Raw genomic sequence first — 27423 nt, 5'->3', positions numbered from 1 at the left:
ATGTATGTAAATGGTAAAATTACAGCCTTTCAGATGGTTCTGAAAATTATTGGAGAGAATGTACATGAAATTCTTGCACAGTACCTAGACGGCATCAACACCATGAGTGGTAGAAATTAATTTTCACAGGTAATATGTTTATTATGAAGCATCATGGACATTTGAAAACGGATTCTGTGTAATGAAGTTTTCAGTTGTTATTAATTCCAGCAGCTTCCCATTACCAGGGAAGTAGTTGTTTTCAGTTATTTTAATGTATGTTCTGCAGATGTCTTAAGGTTACTGTCCCTGTGTTGACCAAACACTGTTACCAAAAGCAATTTGAAGAAAGGGTTTATTTTGCTGACACTTCCATATCACAATTCATGATTGTTGGGGCTAGAACTTAAACAGGACAGGAACCTAGAGGCCGGAGCTGATGCTAAGGCACGGAGGAGTAGAGTTTACTGGCTTGCTCTTTCTTTTTTTGCTAAACCAACTTAGAATTCAAGATCATAAGCCCTCGGGCGACCCCACCAACAATGAGCTGGGCCCTCCCCCATCAATCACTAATTGATAGAGTGCTTTTCAGGCTTGCCTAAGGCGATTTTTATGGAGGTGTTTTCTAAATCGGGGTTCCCCACACTCAGATGACTCTAGCTTTTGTCAAATTGACATAAAACTTAATCTAGCATAAGGTATGGCTACTGTGTGTGGTGACAACCCTTAATCACATTACAGTTGGTAGAATTACTGTTTGCCACTGTTACTTCTCAGCACCTTGAAACTTGGCTAGATATATTTTCATTTCACCTGTTTTCTTGGTTTACAATTTACTATTTTGAATTAGGAGTCTTGTATAAGTGTATATTAAAGCAATCTGTGCTATGAATAAGCACTTAATTAATTTCAACAAATACTACTTATTTTTGTTCTGTTTTTGTTTAGAGAACTTTTCTGTTCCTGTTAATAATCTGTAGGTTTGTTTGTTTATTTATTTATTTATTTATTTGTGGTAGTTGGGGGGGGATGCTGGAAAGATGGCTTAGCTGTTAAGAGCACTTGCTGCTCTTACAGAGGACCTGAGTTTGATTCTCATTGCCTACATACAGAAGCTCACAAAGGCCTCTAACTCTAGTCCTATGAGATCCAATGACATCTTCGGGTCTTTGTGTGTGTACATGCACATACCCACACACAGATACATATATACTTAAAAATTAAGTACATATTTAAAAAAAAATTTATAATGCCAGATGTGATGGTGCGTTCATTCAGTCAAGAGTCAGAAGCAAGCAAATCTCCATGAATTTGAGGCCCACCCAAGCTACATAATGAGTTCTAGAGTAGCCACGGCTACACAGCAAGACCCTGAATTAAAAAACAAAGAAAATAATGAATGAATAAGTAAATAAATCTATAGTTTGGGGCCAAAGATGTCACTTGAGGGTAGAGAACTTGCCTAGTGTGTGCAAGACCCCTAGCATTACAAAAAAATTACATCCACATTTTCAAATTAATGTCAGTGTATACTTTCAACTGTTCTTGGAAAATAGTGGACCAAAACACACTTCTGATGTAACTGTTTTCTAAAGACTTGGGTTTAGAAATTGTCATGTAACTTTTATAAAAAAAAGTTTTAGTAATAATTGTACAGTTATTATTATTGTATACAGTTTACTAAACGAGGTCAAGGTAAATGACATATCTATCCCCTCAGAGTATGTCTTTGGGAACATTGAAAATGCTATTCACTGTTTTGAGATAGCCCATTCATTGTTGTCAACCATATTTATCTTACTATATGTTACATAGCTTCTCAGTCATTTTGTGTGATACCTTCCTGATTTTTCTGTTGTGTTTAAAGCAAATCAAAACAAACACATCTCTACTGGGGATTGAACCTTGTTCCTCATAAATTCTAGGCAACCAATGTATCTCACTGACCTGTATCTCCAGATTTTTTTAAGCTATATTATGAGACCATCTCACTAGCTTGCCCAGGTCTTCATTGATCTTGGGATTCTGCTTCTCAGTGTCCTGAGTAGCTGGGATTACAGGCCTCAGCCTGCTGACTCCTTTTGTATGGTAGTTTTTCTACTGTCATTACTTTGTATAGAATTTAATAGAAACTTACGGTATTTCATTTTATTGCAGAGAAGTTAGGGCTATGCATTTGCACTCTTACCATATTCTAAAGTGTTGTTTTTCTCAAGCTCTCCTAAGGCTAGGGTTGTAGTTCATTTGGTAGAGTACTGCTTGCTATGCAGGCATGAAGCCATAGGTTCAAGCCCCAGCATGGCATTGGCTGGGCTTGGAGGTACATATCTGTAATCCCAGCATTTAGGAAGTGGAAAGAGCAGGATCGGGAAGTTCAAGGTCACCCTTGGCTAGAAAGTAAATTCAAGGCTGGCCTGGAATATAGGAGACCTGTCACAAAAAATAAAGTAAAATAAATAAAGGTCCCTTGAACTACATTCAATAATGCTAAGCTTTATATACTAACAAGGAAATACATTTTCTTAATTTTATTTAAAAACTATTATCTTTGTTGAGATTTGATACATTCAAGGCTGCAGAGATGGTGCCATGGTTAAGAGCACTGTATACTCTTCAAAAGGAACCGACACCACATGGCAGCTCAAAAACATGTGTCACTCCAATTCCCATGGAGCCATTTCCCTCTTTGGGGTTCCTTGGGGACTAGGCACATGCAGAATGCACAAGACACATATGTGCAGTCAAAATACCCATACATATAAAAATTTAAAGAATACTTTAAATATATATATATATACATATATATATATATATAATACATTCAATAGTATTGGCTTTACTGTGTATAAGAATGATTGTCAGTTTAAAGCAGAAGTTAAGATTTTTCTCAATTTTGTAAATTCCAGGGAGAAACACATCTTATCTTTCCTAAAAAAGCCTCAGTGGAGCAGCTGCAGAAAATCCGTGACCTGATTGCCTTAGAGAGAAGCAACAGATTGGATGGGCCAAATAAGAAGGTGGAATTGTCTCAGCAACCTGCTGCTGTCAAGTTTCCTTCAGAACAGTCAGAGGAGCCCACTGGATTAACACAGCACTCAGGAAACCAACCAGGGCAGCTGCCAAGCCTGCATCCTGCTCCAATGGTAGTATTGTGACCCAGCATTCCTTTACTTCCTGTCAATGTTGATACAACAAAAAAGAATTATTTCTGAAGTTATTTCTCAAATATTCTTGGCTTTAGAGCTCTAATTTCCTCAAATTTGTTAATCCTTTTGAAAATCGTCAAAGTTATAGCAGATGTGGGGAAAATGACTACCACGTATTTTCCTCCTTCCTTCCGTTCCTTGCTGTTGTAGCCCAGGCTGACCTTCAACCCATGATTCTCCCACTTTAGCCTCTTGAGTGCTAGGATTGTAGTTGTGTGTAACCCTGCCCAGCTGCATACTTCTGAAACAAGTTTTGTTTATTATTTACAAGTATACCTGCTTTCTTGGTACTTATATCACTACACAAATGAGCATGTCGTTAACCTCAAACAAACTTGCTGACCGGGTGTATATTATCACCATTAGATTAGTTAATTGTCTCTATTGTGTTTACACTGGTAACGTAAATTTTACCTGCCGCCAGTCTCCATGGGGATTATTAATTCTCTTGATCCAACCATTATCAATATCTTAAATGAAAAATTGGCTTCTTTAGGTTTAAATGATAATTTATAACAAGTCTTTTTCTGTCCCGCCAGCCAGCTTCTGAATGGTGGCATGGAGACTTATTATTAATTATGAAAGTCTGGCCTTTAGCTTAGGTTTGTCTCAACTAGCTCTGACAAATTAAGCCATTTATATTAATCTATGTTCTATCACGTGGTGTTATCTCTTTCATCTTGCACCTTCTGTTTCTTCTCCATCTGGCTGGTGACTCCACCCTTCTTCTTTCCAGAGTCCTCTCTGTCCCCTGAAGTCCTGCCTAACCTCTTCCTAGCTATTGACCACTCAGCCTTTATTACACTAATCACAGCAATACTTTTCACACAGTATACGAATATCCCACAACAAGAATCTATTAATAAACTAATTGTATATACTTAAAGTCAGTGAAATTTGGTTATTAACATGAAGAATTGAAGTCAGTATTTTTTTATGTCTTAGCAGGCACTATTGGCAAATTTAAATGACCCCATTTAATAGCTGTTGTGTGTCTTTTCCTGAGGAGACATAAAGATATGGATATGCACTTCAGAGAGGGCCCTAGCAGCAGACCAAGGGAATGAGTCCATCCCAGTCCAGCTTGGTCAACTAGTGAGTCTCTTGAACTTATTTATAGGCTTATAAATGATGCCTAAACAGCTGCATCATTAAAAAGTTGCACCCTAGCATGGGTCATGGGTGAGCTCCTCCCAGAAGCTGCATGGGTGGAATCTGCTTTTCAGTTGTTTTCACTACTTAATGCACTCTGGTCATTCCTGGTGGCACATGCAGCTGGGTTGGGACATAAGAACAAGGGAGAAGCTAGAATCTCAAGTAAGAGTCTGTGTTAGTGACTTCCCTATTGCTTTGATAAAACACCGTGTCCAAAGCAACTTTATAGAAAAGGGGTTTATTCAGAGCTTATGGTTAAAGAGTGTTAGGGTCCATAGTGGCAAGAGACAGCATTGCAGCAGCTGGAGACATGGAGGCTAGAGCAGCAGCTGACGGCACATCTTGAGCTATAAACAGGAAACAGAGCTATCTGGAAATAGTATGTAGCTTTTGACACCTAAGAGCTTGCCCCCAGTGACACACTTCCTTCAGCAAGGCTACACCTCCTAAGCCCTCAAACAGTGCCAACAACTGGGGACCAAGTATTCAAATGCCCAAGACTTATAGGTGATGACATCACATTGAACCTGAGACCACCACAGGTTCCCTTCTCACACTTCCCTTCTATGAAGGACTAGCTCGGTCTCATGAAGGTCTCCTGAGTGCTGGTCATCCTAGCTGCTTTGACTTTGAGATGACAGTGGTCGTCATTCCTGGAGGACAATGTTCTTTAACAATAGGGAATACTTGGTTTGCAAAAATTCCTTTTGATAAAGGTTATTAGATATTCAAATTTTCACTGTCAGAATTCTTTGTGATATTTCTACAGTTATTTTATGAGTAACTAGTTTAAACTCATATCCACATATTATAATTTTAGTGGACTACCTTGTCATTCTCCATACAGTAGAAATTTACATAATCAATTCTTAAATCCACCCATCATCTTCTCATATTGACTAATTCTGGACACTTTAAGCTCTTCTCTCCTTGGTAGTCAGACAATTGAGAGTCTTTTCTGACTCACCTGGAAGGCCCCACACTGCTCCTTTAAAAATGAATGCAGTTGGTAGGTTCTGGCCAACTAAGACACAGATGTGATCTGTCCTTTCTTGTAACCCGTATTGAGTAGTTCCCTGACTTTTTTCATGAAAGCTTTAACTCCTCTATCCATACTCATTTGTCTCCTTTGATTTTCAAATCTGTAAGTCAAAGTAGTTGTTTCCCTTTTCATAGCGTCACACATTTAATTGGTTTATAGTAATAATCCCAGCCAGTGCTTATGATGGTTCTCAGAAATGTGACTGTCAGACCATCAGTTGGGATCATTTTGATATCAAGACCATTATTATATGGAGAAGAAAGGTAAACTGAGACTGGTAAAACTAAACATTATAAATTATATGTATATAATAATATTTAAATTTTCATGTTGAAAATTATAAACTCAAATTTTCATATTAAAAATTATATAATTTTAAAGTCTGGAAAACTGTACACACCTATCTTAACCATAATTTCCTGTAAGTGGTAAGATTGTGGGTGATACATTTTTTACACCTCTTAGTAGTTCATGATCTTTTGGGGGACAATGTATAGTTTATACTTATTTTTTGTTAGAAATGTTTATTGAATTCCAAAATGAATTAAAAACGTCACTTAAAATTTATTATTAAATAGAATGTTCATTCTTAAAAATAGGCTCCACATCTAGAAGTCACAAATATAAAGGATGGTATTAAAAGTGGAAAAGAGCTGGTGGGCTTGGGGATCATTGATTCTTTGCTAGAGGAGTGAGCATGCTTATCCAGCATCGTGGATTTGACAGGATCTGGAGCTTTGTACTTTCCTATAAAGAGTCTTAAATAGCTCATATCAGAAACTAAAATAATTGGAAGTATGAATAGTGGAGAAAAGCCTTTTTGGTCTCAAACAGATTTCATATTTTAAATTTCCATTTGCACTCCAAATAACTTTTTCTCTGTCAGGCAATTAACTGCTGCCTTGTGTAGCATTAGTACGCGGTTACCCAGCTGCCATAATTGCCCTGCAATCAACAGCCTTCTATTTTTATGGCTTAAGCCCCCCTCCTTGGACCAATGAATATGTAACGAAATAAGGCAAAAAAATAAACTTTATTGTTCAAGATTATTTGAATGCCATTAAAACTACAATGAATGAGGTAATTTCCATATAGAAAAGGAATAAATTGAAAATAAAAATACTCTAAATGAGTTCTTAACTCTCACTAAATGAAAACTGCATTCAAGAGAAATACACCACTTTAAGTGCATCATTTTAATAAGAATTCTTTCTAATAAAAATGGATAGTTTTGTTTTTCCATCAGTTTTGCTTTGTAACAATTTCTGTTTATGTCAGTAGCATACTACATGTTGATGTTCTAACACCTCATGTCTTAGAGCTCACCCGTGTCTGCTTCCTTCTTGGTCTCTTTTTCTCAGGAAGGCTTCCTGGTGTCCTCTATACCTTTCTCTAGGCCACTCTCTCCCATGTTACACTGGCCTCACAAACACATCCCTGAACAGAATCCCATCTTTAACAGACCATTATCAGAACTTTCCTCTAAACTGTTTTAAAACGAGTCAGCACACAATCTCCCTTGAGTCGTGCATGGCCAGGATTTCTTGCTACTCCTTCCTCATCCTCACCACTGTCTCTCCATTTCTTATGCACCTGTCTTACACATCTCCATCCTCTAGTTATGTACCATCAGTAAGATACTGCAAGCACATAGTTAACTATATCTGTTTGATTCATGAATATTGTACGGTGTACATTATATAACAATGCAAAGATAACTCATTTAATTCTTAACATTGTTAACAGTATATTGTTTATTTTCTAACTATGCACATAAATAAGTCTACATTTTACATAGTACTAATAATTTTTAATTTGGGCATAACTTTGTTAGATCTTTTGGGTTTTGTTGTTGTTACATTATAATGCAGCTTTTCCTTGTGAATATGTGAAGAAGTGAATGATTCCATGATGGAAGTGTTCTCATTTTTTTCCTTGTCCATGTGTATTAGCTTTAATACCTATAGTTATTTGTAATATTATTAAGCCGGGGATGAACCTTAGTTAAAACCAGAGCTCAGGAGGCAGAGGCAAGCAAATCTCTGAGTTTTAGGCCAGCCTAGTTTACAGATCAAGTTCTAGTACAGCCAGGGTTTAAACAGAGAGACTCTGTTTTGAAAAACAAAAACAAAAAACAAAAAACAAAAAATTCCTGTAAATGCCTTAGCTAGGAGCATTTAAAATTCTTATCACTGGAACACATCATATATACAGGAAGGAGCATACCACTCTTCTAGTTCTGCCATTTTTTTCTTCACTGAGTAGTTTCTCCAGTTCATGAGGAATAATCTGTGATGTTAATTAAATTAATTAAAAGTGAGACCACTTTTAATCTAGACCCGAATCTAAACTAGTGATAGCTTAAACTATCATTAACCCATAAAGTGGTAGTTCTAGCATTTTCTTCCTCGTGGACCATTTGGTACAATTTCACTGGTACCTGCAGTTAGCCCACTTTGGGCCCCACTGGATAGTTTGGTCACTTGTAACCTATTTCCTGTTCCAGGCTGTTCTAACTCAGATCTAGAGTCCCTGTTCGGCTACGTTTATTCAACTTTTGTTTGTTTGCTTTGTTTTAGACAGGCTCCTGTGTATCCCAGGCTGGCCTTCGAACTGTGTAGCCAAGAGTAACACTGAACTCAGTGAGCTGCCAGTCTCCACCTCCCAAGGGTTAGTACTGTATGTCTGTGACACCACACCTGGCTGCAAGGGGTTTTTTTCAGCTCATTTTGACTTGATCACTCACTTCCTGGGTTATTTCTTATTGTGTTTTTGCTGCTAATCTAGCTACTCATGGAAAACCCACAGATCATTTCTGTTTTTCTCCTGCCTTCTGCTGTCCACAGTGGGCTGACTCTTTTCATATCAATTAATTTAATCAAGTCAGTCCCCCACAGATGCACGAAAGACCACCGCAGTGTAGACAGTCCCTCACTGAGACACTTCCCAGGCAAGTCTAGGTTGTATCTACTTGATAAAGTTAGCAATCACACCTTCCAACTGGAGTGACATTTTCCTTTCCCTTTGCCAGCTTAACTTCACATTTTCCCACAAATGTCATGTCTTCAGGAAGGTCTCATTTTAGAGCCTTAGTTGTATAGGCCTCATTTCACACTCCATCAGACCTTTTGGACAGGGTCTCATGTACCCCATGCTGCCCTGGAAGTCACCAGGTGGCCTTCAGCTCCTGATCCTCTTGAGTACTGAGATTACTGGCATGCCTCACCACACCCAGTTTGATATATGCTAGACAAACACTGTATCAACTGTTTAACTTACCATTATATTCCTAGTGTCCTAGTAAATAGACGATCAGTAAACATCATTGGGTTCCTGTGTGCCCATAAACTACTTGATCTTCGAGGACAGTGGCCTTGTTTGCTTTAATCGTAATTATTTTTCCAGTGTCTAATTCATTCACAGGCAGATATTTGTTGATTCACTGGTTGATCTGTTAATACATGATTTTTTTCTTTTCAGTTTTTTTTCCTTTCTTCCATTTATCTTCCTTTTCTTTCTCATCCCCCCCTTTTGTGATACTGAGGATTGTACCTAGGCCTCATGCATGCTAGGCAAGTGCTATACCACTGGACTCTACGTCCCCAACTCTCTCTTTACCTGTTAAAAATTTTGAGACAGGGTCTCAATTAGTCATCCAGGCTGGCCTTGAACCTAACGGTTCTCTGACCTGAGCCTCCACAGTAGCTGGGATGCAGGCCTCTGCCATTGAGCTTGATTACAGTTTCTTGTGCATATATCCTAGTGCTTAATACAGTGCCTGGCGTACTATATTATTTGGTATGGTTTGCTAATCTAGTCACGTTTACTATGATTGCTCTCAGAACTTTTGTCTTTTTCCCCTTTTATGTTGGAGGTAGGATCTTGTTATGAAACATTTGCCTCCTAATTAATGGTTTCTGTGTTGTGACATTTTATAAAGTATATTAATTTGACCCTTCTACATGATTTGGTTTGGTTGGGTATGAATTCCGTGTACCAACTCATGTTTTCATTAGAATTTTAAAACATTTGCTTCATGTGCTTTCAATAAAATGTCTGCTACGAGACTCTCCCACCCCACCCCAACACATTTAATTTCCCTACTGCTTAAAGGGCCATTAGGATTTTGTTTTGTTTTTTTTTTAACCTACTGATATGCAGTGTTGCAGTGTTCTTTAGTTTTTATTTATCCTCGATCTTCAGATGTGTGAAATTTGCTTCTTTTATTTCTTTGAAGTGTTTCTTTTTTTTTTCCATTGCTTATATTCTTTTCTAAAATTTCTTTTAGGTTTGTATCTGATCCTTTTATGCCTTATTCTAAGAATATGCTTTAGTCAGTCATCGTCGTTGTCTTCTTCTTTTTTCTCCTCCACCTCCTCCTCCTCTTCCCCCCTCCTCCTCTCCCCCCCTTCTCCTCCTCCTCCTCCTTCTTCTTCTTCTTTCTTCTTCTTTTTTTTTTTTTTTTTTTTTTTTTTTTTTTTTTTTTTTTTTTTTTTTGGTTTTTCGAGACAGGGTTTCTCTGTGGCTTTGGAGCCTGTCCTGGAACTAGCTCTTGTAGACCAGGCTGGTCTTGAACTCACAGAGATCTGCCTCTGCCTCCCAAGTGCTGGGATTAAAGGTGTGCGCCACCACCTCCAGGCTCTTAGTCAGTCTTCTAATTAATACATTTATGTATTATTTGATTATACCAGTACCACATTTTCTCAGTGTTTAAAGTTTTATTCCGAAAATCTGTACTAGAGCCTTTTGAATACAGATGGCTCCCACCTTACAGTGTTCAGCTTGAGTTTTCTCCTTTCCAGTAGTACGAGAGACATGCAGTACAAGTCTAGTGGAAACCACCCCGGAGTGTGAGTGTGCTCGGTGTTTTCCTGTGCTGGAGATACATAGCAGATACTCCCTAGTAACAATGGACAAGGGCAGTGAGCTGCAACTCCACCAGCCTCGGCATCCTGAGGCCCACAGAGTACTGTGTCACCAAGCTGTGGTCCCGGAGAGGTTCTAAATGCTTTTTCACTCAAGATATTGCCAACCTATGATAGATTTTCCAGGCTCTCACCCCATTGGAGGAGTGTCTATATGATATGTGCTCTAGTCTTGGAAGACATGCTTCTTTTCAGACTCTGATGTGTTTTCTATTGTTACTGTAGGATTTGCTTTCTGATACTAATTCTATTTGTTTTGGCTTTTGTTTTATTTTTTTGAGACAGGGTCGCTGTAGTTTTGGGGCCTGTCCTGGAACTCACTCTTTAGACCAGGCTGGCCTCGAACTCACAGAGATACTCTTGTCTCTGCCTCCTGAGTACTGAGATTAAAGGTGTGCACCATTACCGCCTGGCCTGATACTAATTCTAACACACTTTTCCCCCTTGTGGTTCATGCCAGTTTTATAGACCCCACCACACCTGGCAGAGCCTAGGAACCTGCCAGCTGCCTTTGTTTCCAGCATCTGTAATGAGGGCAAGACATGCTACTTTTGGGATATACTTAGGCACCTGGTGTGGGCTTGATCTTTCTGTTGGGACTCTAAGCATGCAGTGTCACTGCCAAGAGGCAGGCTTCCTTGGTGATGAGATAACAAGGAGGGAGAAATACTGTTCTTCGTGCAGACCCTGCCCATCCACATCCTTTCCTGCTGTGTAGTGCTTTGGCTCCTCACATAGTACAGTTATTTTGGAAACTTTTTCACATTTCTGTCAACACTTAGGCAGGTGGGCATACTGTTTGGTGTTTTTCTCTTAGCCCATACATATGCCTTTTCTCTTTGGGTACGTGTTGACTTTCTTGATCTCACAAAATCAAGAATGTAATGCTGTATGTTACACGAGTTTGTAGCTGAAAGGGTTCTCAGATGTGTTGCTCAGAGCCCTGTCTTGAATCATATGTTCATCAGAACATATGGATTACAAATTCAACAGCAAATGCACAGGACTCTGTGTAGACAGTGGAAAATAGACTGATACAAATGTAGCTGTCTCTTAATAGTAATATTATAAAGGCATCCACCTAATTGGTTTTTTTTGTTGTTGTTGTTGTTGTTGACTCCATATGGTATCATAGAACCACAGCGGCATTTTTATATTACTTTTATAGCATTGCAGAAAAGCTAATTTTAGTGTTTTTTCTTCTTAGGTTGTTGGTGATTCAACCATCTTAAAAGTTCTGCAGTCCAACATTCAGCATGTGCAGGTCTATGAAAATCCTGTCCTTCAGGAGAAAGCATTGACATGTATCCCAGTCAATGAACTAAAGAGAAAATCTCAAGAAAAGTTATTCAAAGCTCGAAAGCTAGATAAAGGTAGTGGCTTCCATAATGATTTATTGCTAATTGTGCATCATTATTGAATAATAGTATCTTTAGCTGTATGTGCACACTAGGACTAGACAATGATACATATATAGACTTTTAAGAAGTATAACAATAATGGACATGTTTGCTTTTTAAATAATATATTGTGGTTACAGTAATGTAGAAAATATCCCAGCCTACCTTTTTAAGCATGCAGCTCTTGCTCTTTAGTACGTTACCCTTTACCTCCACCCTTCTTTTTGTCATATAAAATGGAAAGTCTACCCATTACATGGTCATACTCTGCCCTTCCCTACCCCCAGCTGCCAGCAGTCACTGGTGTGCTCTATGGTTCTGACTGCTCTGTTGCATGTAAGTTGTGGTTGGCTTACTTGGTTTAGTGTGATTTCTCTAGGACTCGTTCGTGTTGAACATACTGCAAAATTGTCTTCTGTTGTGAGATAGATGATGAGCCATTGTGTGAACATCTGTGGCTTGCGTGTTTAGTCATCTGTTAGTAGACACTTGCGTTGTTTCATGTTTAACTCTTGTGCCGCTGTGAACATGCGTGAACAGATATCTCTTTGAGACCTGGTTTAATTATTTGGTGTTTTAACCCAAAAGTGCTAATATTCTAATTCTAATTGTTTTGAGGATTTGCCAAACTTTTCCTCAGTGGCTGTACCATTTTGCCTTCCCATCAATAGTGCATGGGCTTTCAGTTTGTCTTCGCTAGTAACTACTCAACTAAATATTTATATTTATATTTATATGTAATTATATAGAGGTAAATAGAGGTAAAGTAGCAGCTCATTTTAGTTTTAGTGTGCCTTTCCAATTTTTTAATTGGTATATGTACATCTTCCTCAAACAAATGTTATTTAACATTTCTCTAAAAAATAGTTTTAACTTAAATAATATTTTAACTTAAATATGCATTTTCATTTTAATATTGGTATATAAATGTTTGTGGATAAGGTAGAACTTTATGAATTATATAGCAAGTATTAAATAATAGTTTTATGTTTTGTATTGTCTTTTTACTGTGCTACAGATTGAACCCAATGTCTTGCATATGTTAGGCAAGTCTACCCTGGAACTACCCCACTGATTTAGTTTTTAAAATAGGGTCTCAGCCGGGCAGTGGTGGCGCTCACCTTTAATCCCAGCACTCGGGAGGCAGAGGCAGGCGGATCTCTGAGTTCGAGGCCAGCCTGGTCTACAAGAGCTAGTTCCAGGATAGGCTCTAGAAACTACAGGGAAACCCTGTCTGGAAAAACCAAAAAAATAAAAAATAAAAAAAATAGGGTCTCAGTGTATAACTCAGACTGACTTCATGTTCTTACTGCCTCTGCCTCCCAAGTGCTGGGATTACTGGCATGCTCCACTATGTCTGGCTTTAGTGAATCTAGCAGAATTGATTCCTAAAGGTAGACACAGGTTCATTTTTGTTATATATTATTTATTGGTACAGAATAATTTTATAACAGTTGTCTTTGTATAAGCTCAGGTTGCTGCTTACACTGAGCAACCTCTCTGCCTCAGTTTCTTCATTTGGAAATAAGAATACTTGAAAGAATGAAGGAGTGAGTACATTTAAACAACCCAGAAAATGGTTTTGACCTTTATAATCATTTGTTAACATTAATGGTATCAGGATTTTAGTTGTTAATTTTTTTGCAACTATAGGGTTTTTGATTTTTTTTATGTAATTGATTTTTATCCAATTATCTTATTGCTCAATACTGTGTTTTATTAGGGCACTTTATAGTTTGGGGGGAAGTGGTTGCCCTGCTTTCTAATAAACATTTTTAGTACTCCATCTTAATTGGCACTCATCTGCATACACTGCAGGCACCTTCTGAAATGGTCTCATTTCTTCTGTCCAGACTGAGAGTGTCATCATTCATTTCACTCTTCTATGTAATGTGATTACTCAGCATGTTGCTGGGTTTTTTTTGTAGAAAAAAGAATAAGAAAAATAATTTCTTCAACCTTAGTCTGCCCTTTCCTTGATGCTCTTCATTTCTTGATCTAAAAGTAAGTTTCTGACCTGTATCATTTTCTTTTTTCCTATTCTGAAAGATGAGACACCTATTGAAGAGTTTTGAGTAACGTGATGTACACGCCCATCTCCATAGCATCCCCCAGGACTGAGGGTAGAACCCAGGGCCTCCAGCAAGCTAGACAGGTTGACTACACTGCATCTTAGCTCGGGCTTTTTCCCAGGGAGAACACGATTACAGGTAGAGAAAAGGCTCAGTTCTTGTACTTCTCAGTTTATTCTGACTGGGACTGTCATGAATGTTCTACTGGAGAACTTCCACATTGTTTAGGAAAAGTTAGGATTTTCTCCCAGTCAGTCCTTGACCCTCCATATGGTAAGGCTCTTCAAAATTTTTTCTTCCAAATAATTCTATGGAAAAATAGTTTAAATTTGTGTGGGGGTTATAAATTTATCTTGCATATATTCAGTTTTTTGATAGTTTTCATTTATATATTACAGGCATCTTGTTAGGTCTCTGCAAAATGCTGTAATACACTTTTATTTCATCTCCACAGTTCCATGTGGGTGGGCACTGGGATTGCTGTCTGCTTTTCTTTGTGCTGAATACAGCTCACTGAAGTACTCATAAAACATGCCTTCTAGTCCTTGGACAAACTCACCCTTGCCAGTGTCCACTCTGACCTTCACACGAGTGCACTGTGGCACACCACTCACACACTTCAGTAAATATAATTTGTTTTGTTTTTTGAGGCAGAGTTGGTCTGTATAGCCCAGCTCTCCTAGAGCTCACTGTGTTGACCAAGCTGACCTTGAACTCAGATATCTGTCTGCCTCTGCCTCCCAAGTCCTGGGTTTAAAAGTGTGTGCCACCACTGCCCAGCTGAATAAATGCAATTTTTAAAAATAGGTATGGATAGGAGGTAATACTTTATTGATAAATTGGGCAGGATATTTAGTGTCATGCTCACTTGCTGGGGCTCTTTTGTATGTTGTACATATGGTTGTGTTTATGTCTCCTGGGATGTGTGTCCATGGGTAAATTCTGTTGCACAGTGAAACACTGATTTAAAACAATAAAAGCAGTTGCTGGAGAGACTCTGCTTTTTCAGAGGGCCTGGACTTGATTACTGGTACCCACAGGGAAGCCCACAACCTTCCGTATGTCCAGTCCTCTGGGATCTGATGCCTTTTCCAAGGGCACCAGGCATGCCTGGATATATAGACATATATGTAGGTAAAACACCCATACACATAAATAATTTATTAAAAAGTTGGTAGCATGATGTTTAAAGTATCTGGTATTTTGAATTCTACCTGTGACTTTGTTTTTACTGTTAAATGTTTACCTATGTATATTCCTAACTAATTTAATACAGCCAGTATTAATATTTTGTTTGATGGTGCTAGTGATAAAAACCTGGACCTCCTCATATCAGTCAGGCGCTCCATCACAAAGCTTATCTCCAGCCTAATGTAGCCATGTTTAAAATGTTTTTCATTCTATTCCCTTGTGTTTTATGGGTCGATTCCAAATTGACCCTAGTTTCTTGAGACACCATAATGTTCTGCTCACCTGCACAGGTAGCACAGAGACAGCAGTGGTCACATCCTCTGCTCTTCTTGTCAAATCACTCAGGTTACTGTGTGTTAAACCTGTTCACAGCAGCTGACATTGTTCCTTGTGAAAGCTTTTATTATCTTACTCTACCATTTATTTCTGATCCCAATTCAAGCATAAATATATAGTAGTTTTAATGTTCTGTCAGCGTTAAACATTAACTGATTCTCTCCTAACTTCCAAGGTACTAACGTAAGTGATGAGGACTTCCTTCTACTGGAGCTCCTACACTGGTTTAAAGAGGAGTTTTTCCGCTGGGTGAATAACATTGTGTGCAGCAAATGTGGTGGAGAGACTAGATCTAGAGATGAAGCATTGCTGCCCAATGATGATGAGCTGAAGTGGGGTGCAAACACCGTAGAGGATCATTATTGTGATGCATGCCAGTTGAGCAATCGGTTCCCAAGGTGGGTACCTGTGAAGTGATGTTAGAGGGTCTCTCAGTGGGATGGTTGGCATGAATTTATTATTAAATTAGCTTTTGATCTCCATTTTAACTGGACTTGATATTTCTGTTGAACAGAGGTCTACAGACTAGACTTGAAAGGAAAAGTATGGGCTCAGGGCACCCAAGTTTTCAGCACAAAGCAGATTTATTTGCCCCAGAGGGACAGGAGGCAGGGAATAAGAGTCATACACAGGAGATTGAGGACAAGGGGGAAAGGGAAGGGGAAAAGGGGAAGGGGCAGGGAGGGTGGGGAACGACAAAGGACTGCCTCTGGATAGGGGAAGACAGATGTGGCACATAGGAGAACAGCAGTTTATAAAGGTACAAGGGGAAACCCCATGTTAGGATGAGGTGTTTAATTTTAATTGGCATGTCAATTAGGTGAGCCAAAGCGGGCTTTTTTGATTGTTGGACCCCAGTAGTCTGCCTTAGGAGGAGCAGTGATCAGAAAAGGGAATCTTGGTGACTACTTTTAGAAATGTAATCTAATGGTTTTTAGCAAGGCAGAGGGAATTGGAAGTAGGGCAAAGCCTGCCAGAGCCACATGTTTGAGTGGGCTAGTGTCCCTTGAAGTCAGGCAGACAAGACCCAACCATATCTACATTGTCTAGTTCTGTTAGAACACAGTCACACTGACTTACCTGGTACCGTGACAGTTCTCAAGCCACAACAGAGTTGTCGAGAACTGATGACCATAAGACCCGCCAGAATATTCCGTCTCCTTTTCTCTGTCCTCTTTGTCTGTCATGTATGTGTATCTGTGTCTTGTGTAGTTCTGTTTTTCCTGCCTCTACCTGTTGAGTGGTGGAATTGCAGACATGTATCACTGTACCCGGTTTATCCATGCTTTGTGTATGCTAGTCAGATACTTTGCCAGCCCTTACTATCTCTTAAATTTCTAAATGTATTCATAGCTTTTTAAATTCTGAAAGTGTTATTGATAGTGATACACAGTGACAATAATAATAACAGTGATAGCATTAATCATTATGATAATACAGTGTTGTCTTTATTTAATCATCAGATATGGGGGTAAAAGTAACTTATAAAGGCAGGAATTTGTTTTGATTAGGACTTTCCCTGTCCTAGTCTTTCATATTTGGCTCAATCTCTGCATGTTTGTTTTGTTTTGTTTTTCTTGTTTGGCTAATTGGTTTGATTTTCTGAGACTGAGTCTTGCTTTGTAGCTCAAACATGATCCTCTTACATGCCAAGAACACATGTGTGCACCACTAAGCCTGACCAATCATGTCTGTTTTAAAATTGGGAAATTAAAATTTTCAATTCACTTTTTGACTTATAAGCCTTTTTATTAAATTTTCTTTCTTGGGGGCAGGGTGGGCATTTGAGACAGAGTCTTTCTATATAGCTCTGGCTGTCCTGGAACTAGCTTTGTTGACAAGACTGGCCTTGAACTTATGGAAATCTTCCTCCCAAGTGCTGGGATTAAAGGCGTGTGCCACCACCACCCTGCTTGTTAGATTTTCTTAATAGGCAATACTTAGGAAGTTTAGTTCTGTTGCCCACTAGAAAGCCTGTTCTGTTGGGACTGTAGGGCTCAGTTTTGTCCAATTTAGAACCCACCCCTACATTATACATAAAAGAATATAAGAATATAATACCCAGTGGTTATCTAAAACCAATTTGTTTTTTTAATCTCTCTCTCTCTCTCTCTCTCTCTCTCTCTCCCTCCCTCCCTCCCTCCCTCCCTCCCTCCCTCCCTCCCCACAGCCCCTTTATAGGACCATATATAAATTCCTCTCAGGTTGTTGTTGTTTTTGTTTAGTTTTTGTATGGAGTGGTACTGGCTAGCATATTTATGCAAAGTTTATTTTCTAACCATTTTCCTGTTTTGCTTGTAGATGTTATTTATGCAAGGTTGAAATAATAAACATATTTTGGGGGTGTTGTGTTTTGTTTTGTTTATATTGTACCAGAACTAGAACTCAGGGCCTTGGTGTTGCTGGTGCAATGCTTTCCCATTCATCTAGCTCTTGATCTAATTCATTTGACTTGGCCCAAGACCAGAATCCTTGAATTCTTCGTTATACTTTAATGTAAACTTACATCTCTTTTCAGTTATAGAATCCTAAATCCATTTAACTTAGCTTAAACAAAGCATACACTCAACTAGCTTGTCATTGCAGAGCCAGTCATTTCATTCCTGGCACTACTTCCTCTTCCTCGCAGGCCTGGGACCCGCCTTGCTGCTCAGCTGCTCAGCGGGAGCACTGGGCACAGACCAGCTGGGCCTTTCTCAGTGCAGAGTGAGAAATCTCCGTGCCGTCCATTCTTAGGATAATTTTATGATTAGAATAACTTTTGGAGGAATGTTGCAGACATCTTTCTTGTAAATTAGCAAGCATCTTTAAGGGTATCCAAAGAATTAATCAAAATTGTTAGTAAAAAGAAAACTGGAATTTATATTAAGTTAAAATCTTTGTGTGTGGGTGAGGAGTCCAGGTGTGTATATGCACAGGTGTGTTCACAGGTGCACAGTGAAAGCCAGAGGAGAATGTCAGAAGTCCTGTTCATTCATTATCCACCTTATTCCCTTAAGACAGGGTCTCTCACTGAAGCTGGAATAGGCTAGTATCCAGCAAGCCTCAGAAGTCCTCCTGTCTCCATCACCCACAGCACTGGGTCACAAGTACGCATGGTCACACCTAGTTTTATACATGAGTGCTGGATCCAGACCCCGGTCCTTATGCTCATGCAAGAAGTGTTCTTAGTCACTGAGCAATCTCTTCAAACCCTAATCCTCAAAGCCCTACTTTTGGGTTTGGTTTTTAGAAACAGGGTCTCGTGAAGCACAGGCTGGCCAAGAATGTATGCGGCCAAGAATGACTTTGAATTTCTAATCATCCTCCTTCCTCCCAAAAGCTGGGATTGCAGTTTTACAATACCATGCCATCTACCAACTGAGCTAAATCCCTGGCCCTGCCCCAAGCTAAAATCTGTTGAGTAGCATTATTAAATTGAGTAGCTATTAGCATTAAAGCTAATTACATTTTAAATACAATAAGCTAACTTTCTTGCAAGAGAACTATGGAATGTCTTCATCACATTTCTTAGAAAACCTGCCCATCTAAATCTTATTTTTCAAAATCATTGAGGTGAAAACTGCCCTTTCCACCCATCCACCTATGTCTTAGCTGTTACATGGCTTTGGCTTGTATTACTTACTGATCCTGAGCATGGTGGTGTGGATATTGCTAATCGGTGTGCTTACCTTCTTTGAAGAAGTAGCACCCATTTTTAATTAAGACTTAAACTGACTGCATATAGTGAAATTATTTGTGTTCATCCCTTGCTCAGAACTCTGCTCACTGAAGACAGTTCCACTGCTTAGAGTGGTTCACAAAGACTAGCACAGTGCCTCATATAGGCTAGGTGCTTTCATCAATATTTTAAAACAAGAAACTAAGAGTCATAATTGATATTTAGCATACAAGTGATATAAATTCTCATAAAACTGGATTTTAATCATGAATCACAACTGTTGTCTTTGTTGTTGTTTTTTAAACCAGATATAACAACCCTGAGAAACTTTTGGAAACAAGATGTGGACGCTGTGGCGAGTGGGCCAATTGTTTTACCCTGTGTTGCCGTGCATTAGGGTTTGAAGCTCGCTATGTGTGGGATTACACAGGTACAGCATGTGGTAGGAGAGAGGAAGAGGCAAGATAGGAGAAGGGTCTATAGACTTGGAATTCAGATTAGTGGCCTATGCCCCTCATTTTCTCTTTCTTACATCAGCCTAAGTTTTCTATTCACCTTCTGTCCTATTTAGGGTGTCTATTGCTGTGAAGAGACACCATGACCATAGCAACTGTAATAAAGAAAGCATTTAGCTTAGGGCTGGTTTACAGTTTCAGAGGTTTGGTCCATTATCCTCATGGGGAGAAGCATGGTGGCATGCAGGCACACATGGTGCTGAAGGAGCTGAGAGTTCTACATCTTTACCCATAGGCAGCAAAAGGAGACTGCGAGCCACACTGGGTGTAGCTTGAGCATGTAAGACCTCAACCCCTCCTCCAGCAAGGCCTTACCTCCTAGTAGTAGCACTCCCTGTGAGCTAAGCATTCAAACACATGAGTCTATGGGAGCCATTCCTATTCAAACCACCACATCTTCCGTAAAGTAAGAACAATACCAACCTTAAAAGCATTCTCAAGGCTCCATAGATGTTTGTAACACAGATACCTCTTTCCTGGGAGCTAGACTCTATTCCTCTAATCTCTTAGCATGACATTCATGGTAGCCCTGTTCTGCGTGGATGGAATGTGTGTTATAATGTGCTGTAGAGTTCATTTTTAAAGGGGTTGCTGCAGGTGGCATGGCCTATTTTGCAGTCTACACAGACACTCTGAGGAAAGACTTGGTATTTGACTTGGTCTTCATTTAGAAGTGACTGTTATGCCTAGTTGCTTTCTCTGTTTCGGGGTTTTCCTTGTTTCCACTGTTGTTTAGAATCCATGAGACTTTCAGCTAATAGTCTTCTCTCAGAATCAAATGTAGAGCTTCAAGCAGGGTATGGTTGCACATTCCTGTAGTCCCGCATTCAACAGAGGCTGTGGCAGGAGGATTGAAGCCAGCCTGGGTATCCACTTACCTATTGATGAGACGCCATTTCAATACCAAATATAAAGCATAAATGACCAGCTCTCCTGTTAGGTCTCCTTCTGGGTCCAGAGAGAGCCTGTAGTATCAGAAGTCTCTTTCATCTCTCGCAGTCTGGTAGTTTTGATGCTCAGTTTTAGAGCTACAGCACACATTATTTCTAGTTAAGACTTAAACTGAGAACATTTTAAAGAATTTCAGATAAAAATATCCTACGAATGTATGTATCACAAAATGTCCTCACTAATTAAAGTTTAAATAATATAAATTAGCTTGTTATGTGATTCCTAGAGAATTACATACAGTTATCAGAAGTCATTCTTGTTTTATCAACTTAACTTCTATTTTCCTTTTCTTCCTCTTGCCCCACATGAATAGACCATGTTTGGACAGAAGTCTATTCTCCTGCTCAGCAGCGGTGGCTGCACTGTGACGCTTGTGAAGACGTCTGTGACAAACCTCTCCTTTATGAAATAGGATGGGGCAAAAAGCTTTCCTATATCATAGCATTCTCTAAAGATGAGGTAGGACATAAGAGAAAGAATTCCAAAATATAAAATTATTTTAAAGTGTGTTCGACATACGGGTCACATACATTTGCCGTGTGCTGTTGATTATGTGTCATTTGTATGCACCATAAACTCATGGTAATCAGTGTCTTCTGCTGTGAATGGTACTAAGGGATGTTTGTATCCTTGTACCTACAGATGGACATTGCATGGATTTTAAATTAAGCTGCTATAAACAGTCAGGTATATACTTGCTTTTTTTGCTTACTGCGTAGGAATGGAATGGCTGGACCATTGTCAAATTATTTTGCAAAGGAGTGGCACTATTTTATTTTATTTTCAGCAGTACATGAGATTTCCCAGTTTCTCCACACCTTTGCCAAAGTCTAGTGTGGCTTTACTTTTAAATTTAACCCTGTCAATGAGAGCTAATGGCACAGTGTGTTGGAGCATGTGCTAGGTGTTCATTTTTCAAACCTATGTCTCCTTTGCTGATTTTCCATTGTGTATTTTGTTCTCTTATGAGTTTTAAAATTTATTTTTATGTTTTTGTGTAAGTTTTTTTTTTTTTTTTTTAGAACTATGTGTTGCAAAGATTTGCCTGGTGTGTTCTAAATGATTTGAAGAAAAAAGATCATAAGTCAAGTTTAGCATGTTTTCTTACAGAGTTTGCTTTTCATGTTGTATCTAAGAAAGTTTTGCCTACCTCATGACAATAATTTTCTCCTGTTTTCTTTTTAGAGCTTTTATATTTTTAGTTTTACATCTTAATGTAAAACTCTGATCCAGTTGGAGTTAATTCTGTTGAGATTTATTTTGAGCATCTAGATAATGAATTGTTCTGGCTCAGAGTGCTAGAAGATTGGACATTTTCCTTCAGTTGTCCTTGCCATGTAATAATAGAATCAGGAGGGTGAAGCTTGCTTTTTTTAATTCTAAAGTGGCGTCAGCTTTAAACGGAACCCTAGCATTCTGAAAGCTTTATCCCAGTGTGTTTGGCAGAAAACATTACAGCGTATTCTCTGCAATGCCTTTCATTTTCATTGTTTCACTATGACAGCTGAGGTTGACCTTGAACTCAACCTCCTAAGTGCTGGATTGTAGTTGTAGCCCTTCATACTCAGCTTATTTTTTTTATTTTTTATTTTTAATTGAGCAGTTCTAAAATTCTAACAAAGGGGAGGTTTTTTTGAGTTGCATAGAAGAATTCTTTGCATTGTAGCTATTTTTTTAAAAAAAAATAAAGGATTGGCGTGTTTTGTTAAATACTGTATGCTGTGATTGGTTCCAGGTAGTTGACGTCACCTGGCGATATTCTTGTAAACATGATGAGGTGATATCCAGGAGGACCAAGGTTAAAGAAGAGTTACTTCGAGAAACCATTAATAGGCTTAATAAGCAGGTACGTGGTGGCTATCATTTTACAGAGGACATTTGAATCATCAGAAATAGCCAGTTTTAACTCTTTATTTATTTTTTGAGATAAGGTCTCATGTAACTTTGACCTCAAGTGCTAGGCTAATCTGAGCAACACCAATGCCTAGTTTTTAGAATTTTCTTTTATTCTTTGATAATTTCATGAAGTCTATTTTGTTCATGTTCACCATTCCACCACTGTTCCCAGATCCATGCTACCTCCATACCTACCCATCCAACTTCATATCCTCTTTCTTATTTTTTGTGTAATTTGCGCTACCCAAATACTCTTGCATGTGAGGCCTGGCCTGCCTGGAGCTTGATCTGCCTACCAGGAGTCACACCCTTAAGAAAACGGACTTTCCTTTCCCAGGAGCCCCTTAACAAGTGGTGGGCACACCCACCTCCCTTCCTTCATCCTGGAGTTTTATCAGACGTGAGCTTTCACGGCAGGTCTTGGGCATCCGGCCACAACTACTGTGAGTTCTGTATATGCCCTGCTGTGCCTCTGCTTACAGTCATTCATCCACAGTTGATCCCCAAGGCTTGAGGGGAGGGGTGTGCTGTAGGTTGTAGTGGTGGGGCTGTGGGCCAGCCTGCTTTTCATCCCGCCCGGCTCTTGTCCGCCTGACTAGCTCAGCCCCAGAAATAACAACACACAAATTGTAATCTTTTAAACACTGCCTGACCCATTATTTTCAGCCTCTTACTCACATCTTTTTTTTTTTTTTTTTTGGTTTTTCGAGACAGGGTTTCTCTGCAGCTTTTTTTTTTTTTTTTAGAGCCTGTCCTGGAACTAGCTCTTGTAGACCAGGCTGGCCTCGAACTCACAGAGATCCGCCTGCCTCTGCCTCCCGAGTGCTGGGATTAAAGGCGTGCGCCACCACCGCCCGGCTCTTACTCACATCTTGACTAACCCATATCGAATAATCTGTGTAACACCACAAAGTGGTGTCTTACCGGGAAAGATTGAGCATGTCTGACCTGGTGGCTGGCTTCATCGCATCTCTCTCCCTGAGGAGAGGCACAGCAGTCTGACTAACTTAGGAGAGGCGTGGCATCTGACTGAGCCAGCTACCTCACTTCCTTCTTCCTGTTCTGTCTACTTCACTCTCCCATTCAGTGCTGAGAACTCTGTAGTCTCCGCATGTTGACTAGGTTTCTATATGCAGAAGATGGAACCCAAGGCAAACAGTTTACCACCTGAGCTGTCTCTAGCCCCCACTGAAATTCCTAGAGCACTAGCACCTTTAGGAAGACTACCTTAATAGGCCAGTGTGTCTATTCATGGAAATTTGGAAAGTTCATTTAAGTATTATGAGTGTTTTATGTTAAATGTCACATTCCTTTTCAGAGTTCAATAACACAGAATTTCAGCATTTATGTATTTGCATGAAAAGGATGTGGTTGTGGGCTATGAGATAGCTCAGTACATTAAGTGCTCTAAGTTGAGATCCCCAGAACCCATGTAAACTACAACATAGCAGCTTGTACCTGTAACCCCGGCATTTAGCAGTTACCCACATGTAGGTCCCAGGGTAGCTAGTCTAGTTATGATGGTGAGATTCAGGTTCATTAGAGGTTCTAGCTCCAAAGTAAGATGGAAAAAGATAGAGGATGGTACCTGATGTTAACCTCTGGCTTCTACACATGCATACATGATAGGCACACATATACACATGCATACACCACACACAGACACACTACACGTATTTGCACACCACATGTATGCACACATGTGAACCCATGTGCATATGCATGTGCATGTACACACAGTATGTCATTGCTGGGTCTGTTGGTAAATGCTTGTAATCTAGCAACCCTAGCTATTGGGAGGCTGAGGCAGGTGGATAGTAAATTCCAGGCTAACCTGAACTACATAGTGTGACCCTATCTGAAGAAACAAAAAAAATGTCTTGTTTAGTTACCAAACTGTATCTTGAATATAATGATGCTCTTGTATTTGTGTAGAAATTTATATATAAATGTACCCACGTGTTCATGTATGAAAATTTTTGAAGTAAGATATGAAATGGTTATAGTGTTTACTGAGGGAGGGAAGAACTAGGGGTCTGAGATTGCAGAGTCATTTTATAACCCTTTGGTAGGTGTGTGTATGCAGCTTTGTCATACCTTAAAAACAACTGATTTTTCTTTGCCTGGCAAGGAAAATGAAACCATACAGTTTTATGTGACTCTTGATTGGTGTGTGTGGCAAGGCCTCAGTCTGATTCAGACTCACCTTTCAGTCTCATGAGGCGTTTTTAGAGACCCTGAACTGGAAATCTAAGAGCCTGACCTTTTGCATTAGGTTTGATTTCCCCACCTTTGACTCTGCTAGGAATTCTGTCTTGCATCTCAGAGCCTCAGCCCACATTTTATGCCTGATTTCTCAGCCTCTTCCCATGCTGCTTAATAACAGGCAAGTTCCTGGGTGGGGAGAAGGGTACAGTATGGTCCTTCTCGTTGTCCCCCTGAATCTTCTTGCATCCTGTCTCCTTCGTAGCTTTCCATTTTGTACACCAAATCCATCTCCCCTCACTTCTGTGTGTCCGCATGTGGGTGACCAGGAGCTCGTGTCTCCATAGCTTTCTTAGCAAGGCCATTGCAATCACACACGCTAGCTAGTCCATCACAGCCAGAGCACAAAATGCTACCTCCCATTTTAAAGCCACGGTCATCCAGGTCATGAATTGTTGAAAATGGTGCTAGATCATTTCATTTCACAAAATAAAATACATAAAATGAGGTTTTCCTTATTTTTGAATTTTCTAAGTAGCTTGGAAACACAATTGATTGCATCTTTCAAGATCAAAAAGACTGAAAATATCAGTGTTTTTATTTTGTTTAGAGGTGGACTTCTGTATTCCCCTAAACTCTGATTTTAAACACTAATTACAGAGGCAGCTATCATTGTCAGAAAACAGAAGAAAAGAACTTCTTCAGAGGATAATTGTGGAGCTTGTTGAATTTATATCTCCCAAAACCCCCCAACCCGGAGAACTTGGTGGAAGGGTGTCTGGGTCATTGGCTTGGAGAGTGGCCCGAGGTGAAGCAGGTCTAGAGGTACGTGCTCCAGTCAGATAAGCTGATGCACCTTCTTGCTGTACTGCACTCATGGCTTTCAGAAAACTAACTTGTCAAGAGAGCAGAATAATTTTCTTTCTGGGAGGTTTTATGAGTGGGAAATAGGGGTAGGTTTACAATATGAAACAAGATTTAAATTTCATTTTCTCGCCAGGCGGTGGTGGTACACGCCTTTAATCCCAGCACTCGGGAGGCAGAGGCAGGCAGATCTTTGTAAGTTCGAGGCCAGCCTGGTCTACAAGAGCTAGTTCCAGGACAGGCTCTAAAACTACAGAGAAACCCCTGTCTCGGGAAAACAACAACAACAACAAAAAAAAAAAAAAAAACAAATAAATCTCATTTTCTCTTCCATTTAAAAGTAAAAATGGGCATTTCTTATAGTCCGTTGCTTTAGTGGCTAAGGCTTTCGGCATCTTCCTTCTGTAACCTGTAAGAACTCGCAGGTAGCTGTTCCTGTTCGCACTAGTGGCCCTGGACACTAGGCAGGCTGAAGCAGGAGAGCTGCAGTTCAGCGTGGCCATGCAGTGACTCAACAACATGAAAGGGGGAAAGAAGGGCTGGAGTGCAGCTCAGCAGTCGAGCATTTGCCAAGCATGTGAGGCACTAGTTCAGCCCTCAGTGCCACAGAGAGGGTTGTTATCACATGCTTCCTCTCTGGAAATGGAAGGAATAACACAGGGACTGATTTGTGTACCTTAACTCTCAAGTTAGGACCCAGGTGAAAGTCTGTGCACCGTGGTCTGTAGCAACCACTGAAACAGTGCAGTGCGCAGATCACTCCCTCCCTAGGGAGCTACAAGTAGCACTGCTGGATCATCCAGCACATACGTGATCCAGGAAGCCGCAGGGTGAAACGCGTTGGAGAGGAAAATGATCCCTCTCATAATGTTACCAGACAACTCAGCAATCCCAAACAAATTAAAGCTTTATGTTTTCTTTATGTAAGGATGTCCTTTGTTGTGACCCATTTTTCCTATGTCCTAAAAGAGTGAATTATCCCCAATAAATTTTGTGTTTGATTTTTAGTTTATCTCATCATCCGCGATAGGCTATTAGTAATGTTGGTTTAGCTATAGAATTACAACAGCCAAGCTCAACAAATAGTTCCGATCACTGCTGACAGAGTACAAGTTAGGAGCCTGAATCTCGATAAAGCCATTAAAGAGCGCATTTAACTCACAGCTGTGTTCAGCTGAAAGCGTGGACATTATTTAGGTCTTCATTTCCTTTTCATCTTTGGGGTGAGTGTGCTTCCTTACATGGGTGTACACTGATTAAACTTTAAAAATATAAACTGGGTCAGAACGAGATCATTTTCCCCTTTTGAAAACTTTGAGAATTTCTCAGTTGCTGGAGACCATCTTAGTGTTGTAGATTTAAAAAGAAACCACTGGCTCCCATTTTACAAATGAGTGTTCTAAAAGTGAGCAGAAAGGGGTATTAATCCTCAAAATATTTGGAGCTTAATCTCACAGTCATTTGGAGCAAGAGGAAAATATTACTGTATTGTTTTCTGAAAGGAAAATTTTATCTTAACAGAGTTTTATGCAGGCTAGGAGTGATGACACATGCCTGTAGTCCAGCCCTAGGGAGGCCGAGACAGGAGGATTGCAAATTTGAGACCAGCCTGATCTCAATTTTTTATGAAATATTAATCTTACTACATGTTGCTTTGCTTCTTTACATACATGATACATTCAATAATGTATATATATATATATTTTTTTTATTTTCACGTTGACATTACTTATCCTTTATAAGAGAAAACTTTAGATTGTGTTAGCATTCTGAAACACCTTTGAGAAAGCAGAGAAGAGAATGTGGCTTTGTAGAATTGCCTGTCTCATAGTCTCAAGGTCCTGAGTCCTCGATACCAAAAAAGAGAGAAGGAAGAAATTAGGAAGAGAATTGAGAATGTTAAAATAGAACTTATTAAAATCAAATTCTAAAAAATAATTTTATTTACCTTTTGACAGTACAATATGCAGGTTCTGCTAGAGAATTACATTCTCTTTCATATATTAACTGATAACAATTTCTGCT

The 27423-nt window shown here is 39.4% G+C and overlaps 1 protein-coding gene across 5 annotated transcripts in view; it reads left to right on the top strand.

Moving 5' to 3' along the window:
- The window catches only part of Ngly1 (N-glycanase 1), a 66792-nt gene that overhangs the window by 21884 nt on the left and 17485 nt on the right, over positions 1-27423 (top strand). For all 5 annotated transcript variants that reach the window (XM_038309512.1, XM_038309515.1, XM_038309513.1 and 2 more), the window contains 7 exons: positions 2886-3122; positions 11515-11680; positions 15482-15704; positions 19276-19397; positions 20747-20892; positions 22169-22279; positions 25195-25359. In XM_038309512.1, the coding sequence (XP_038165440.1) occupies positions 2886-3122; positions 11515-11680; positions 15482-15704; positions 19276-19397; positions 20747-20892; positions 22169-22279; positions 25195-25359 (1170 nt within the window). The remainder of the gene's footprint in view (positions 1-2885; positions 3123-11514; positions 11681-15481; positions 15705-19275; positions 19398-20746; positions 20893-22168; positions 22280-25194; positions 25360-27423) is intronic.

The sequence above is a fragment of the Arvicola amphibius genome, chromosome 12 (assembly GCF_903992535.2).
Source record: "Arvicola amphibius chromosome 12, mArvAmp1.2, whole genome shotgun sequence".
NCBI lineage: Eukaryota > Metazoa > Chordata > Mammalia > Rodentia > Cricetidae > Arvicola > Arvicola amphibius.
The sequence above is the reverse complement of the archived record's forward strand: the minus strand, read 5'-3'. Positions and strand labels throughout refer to the sequence as shown.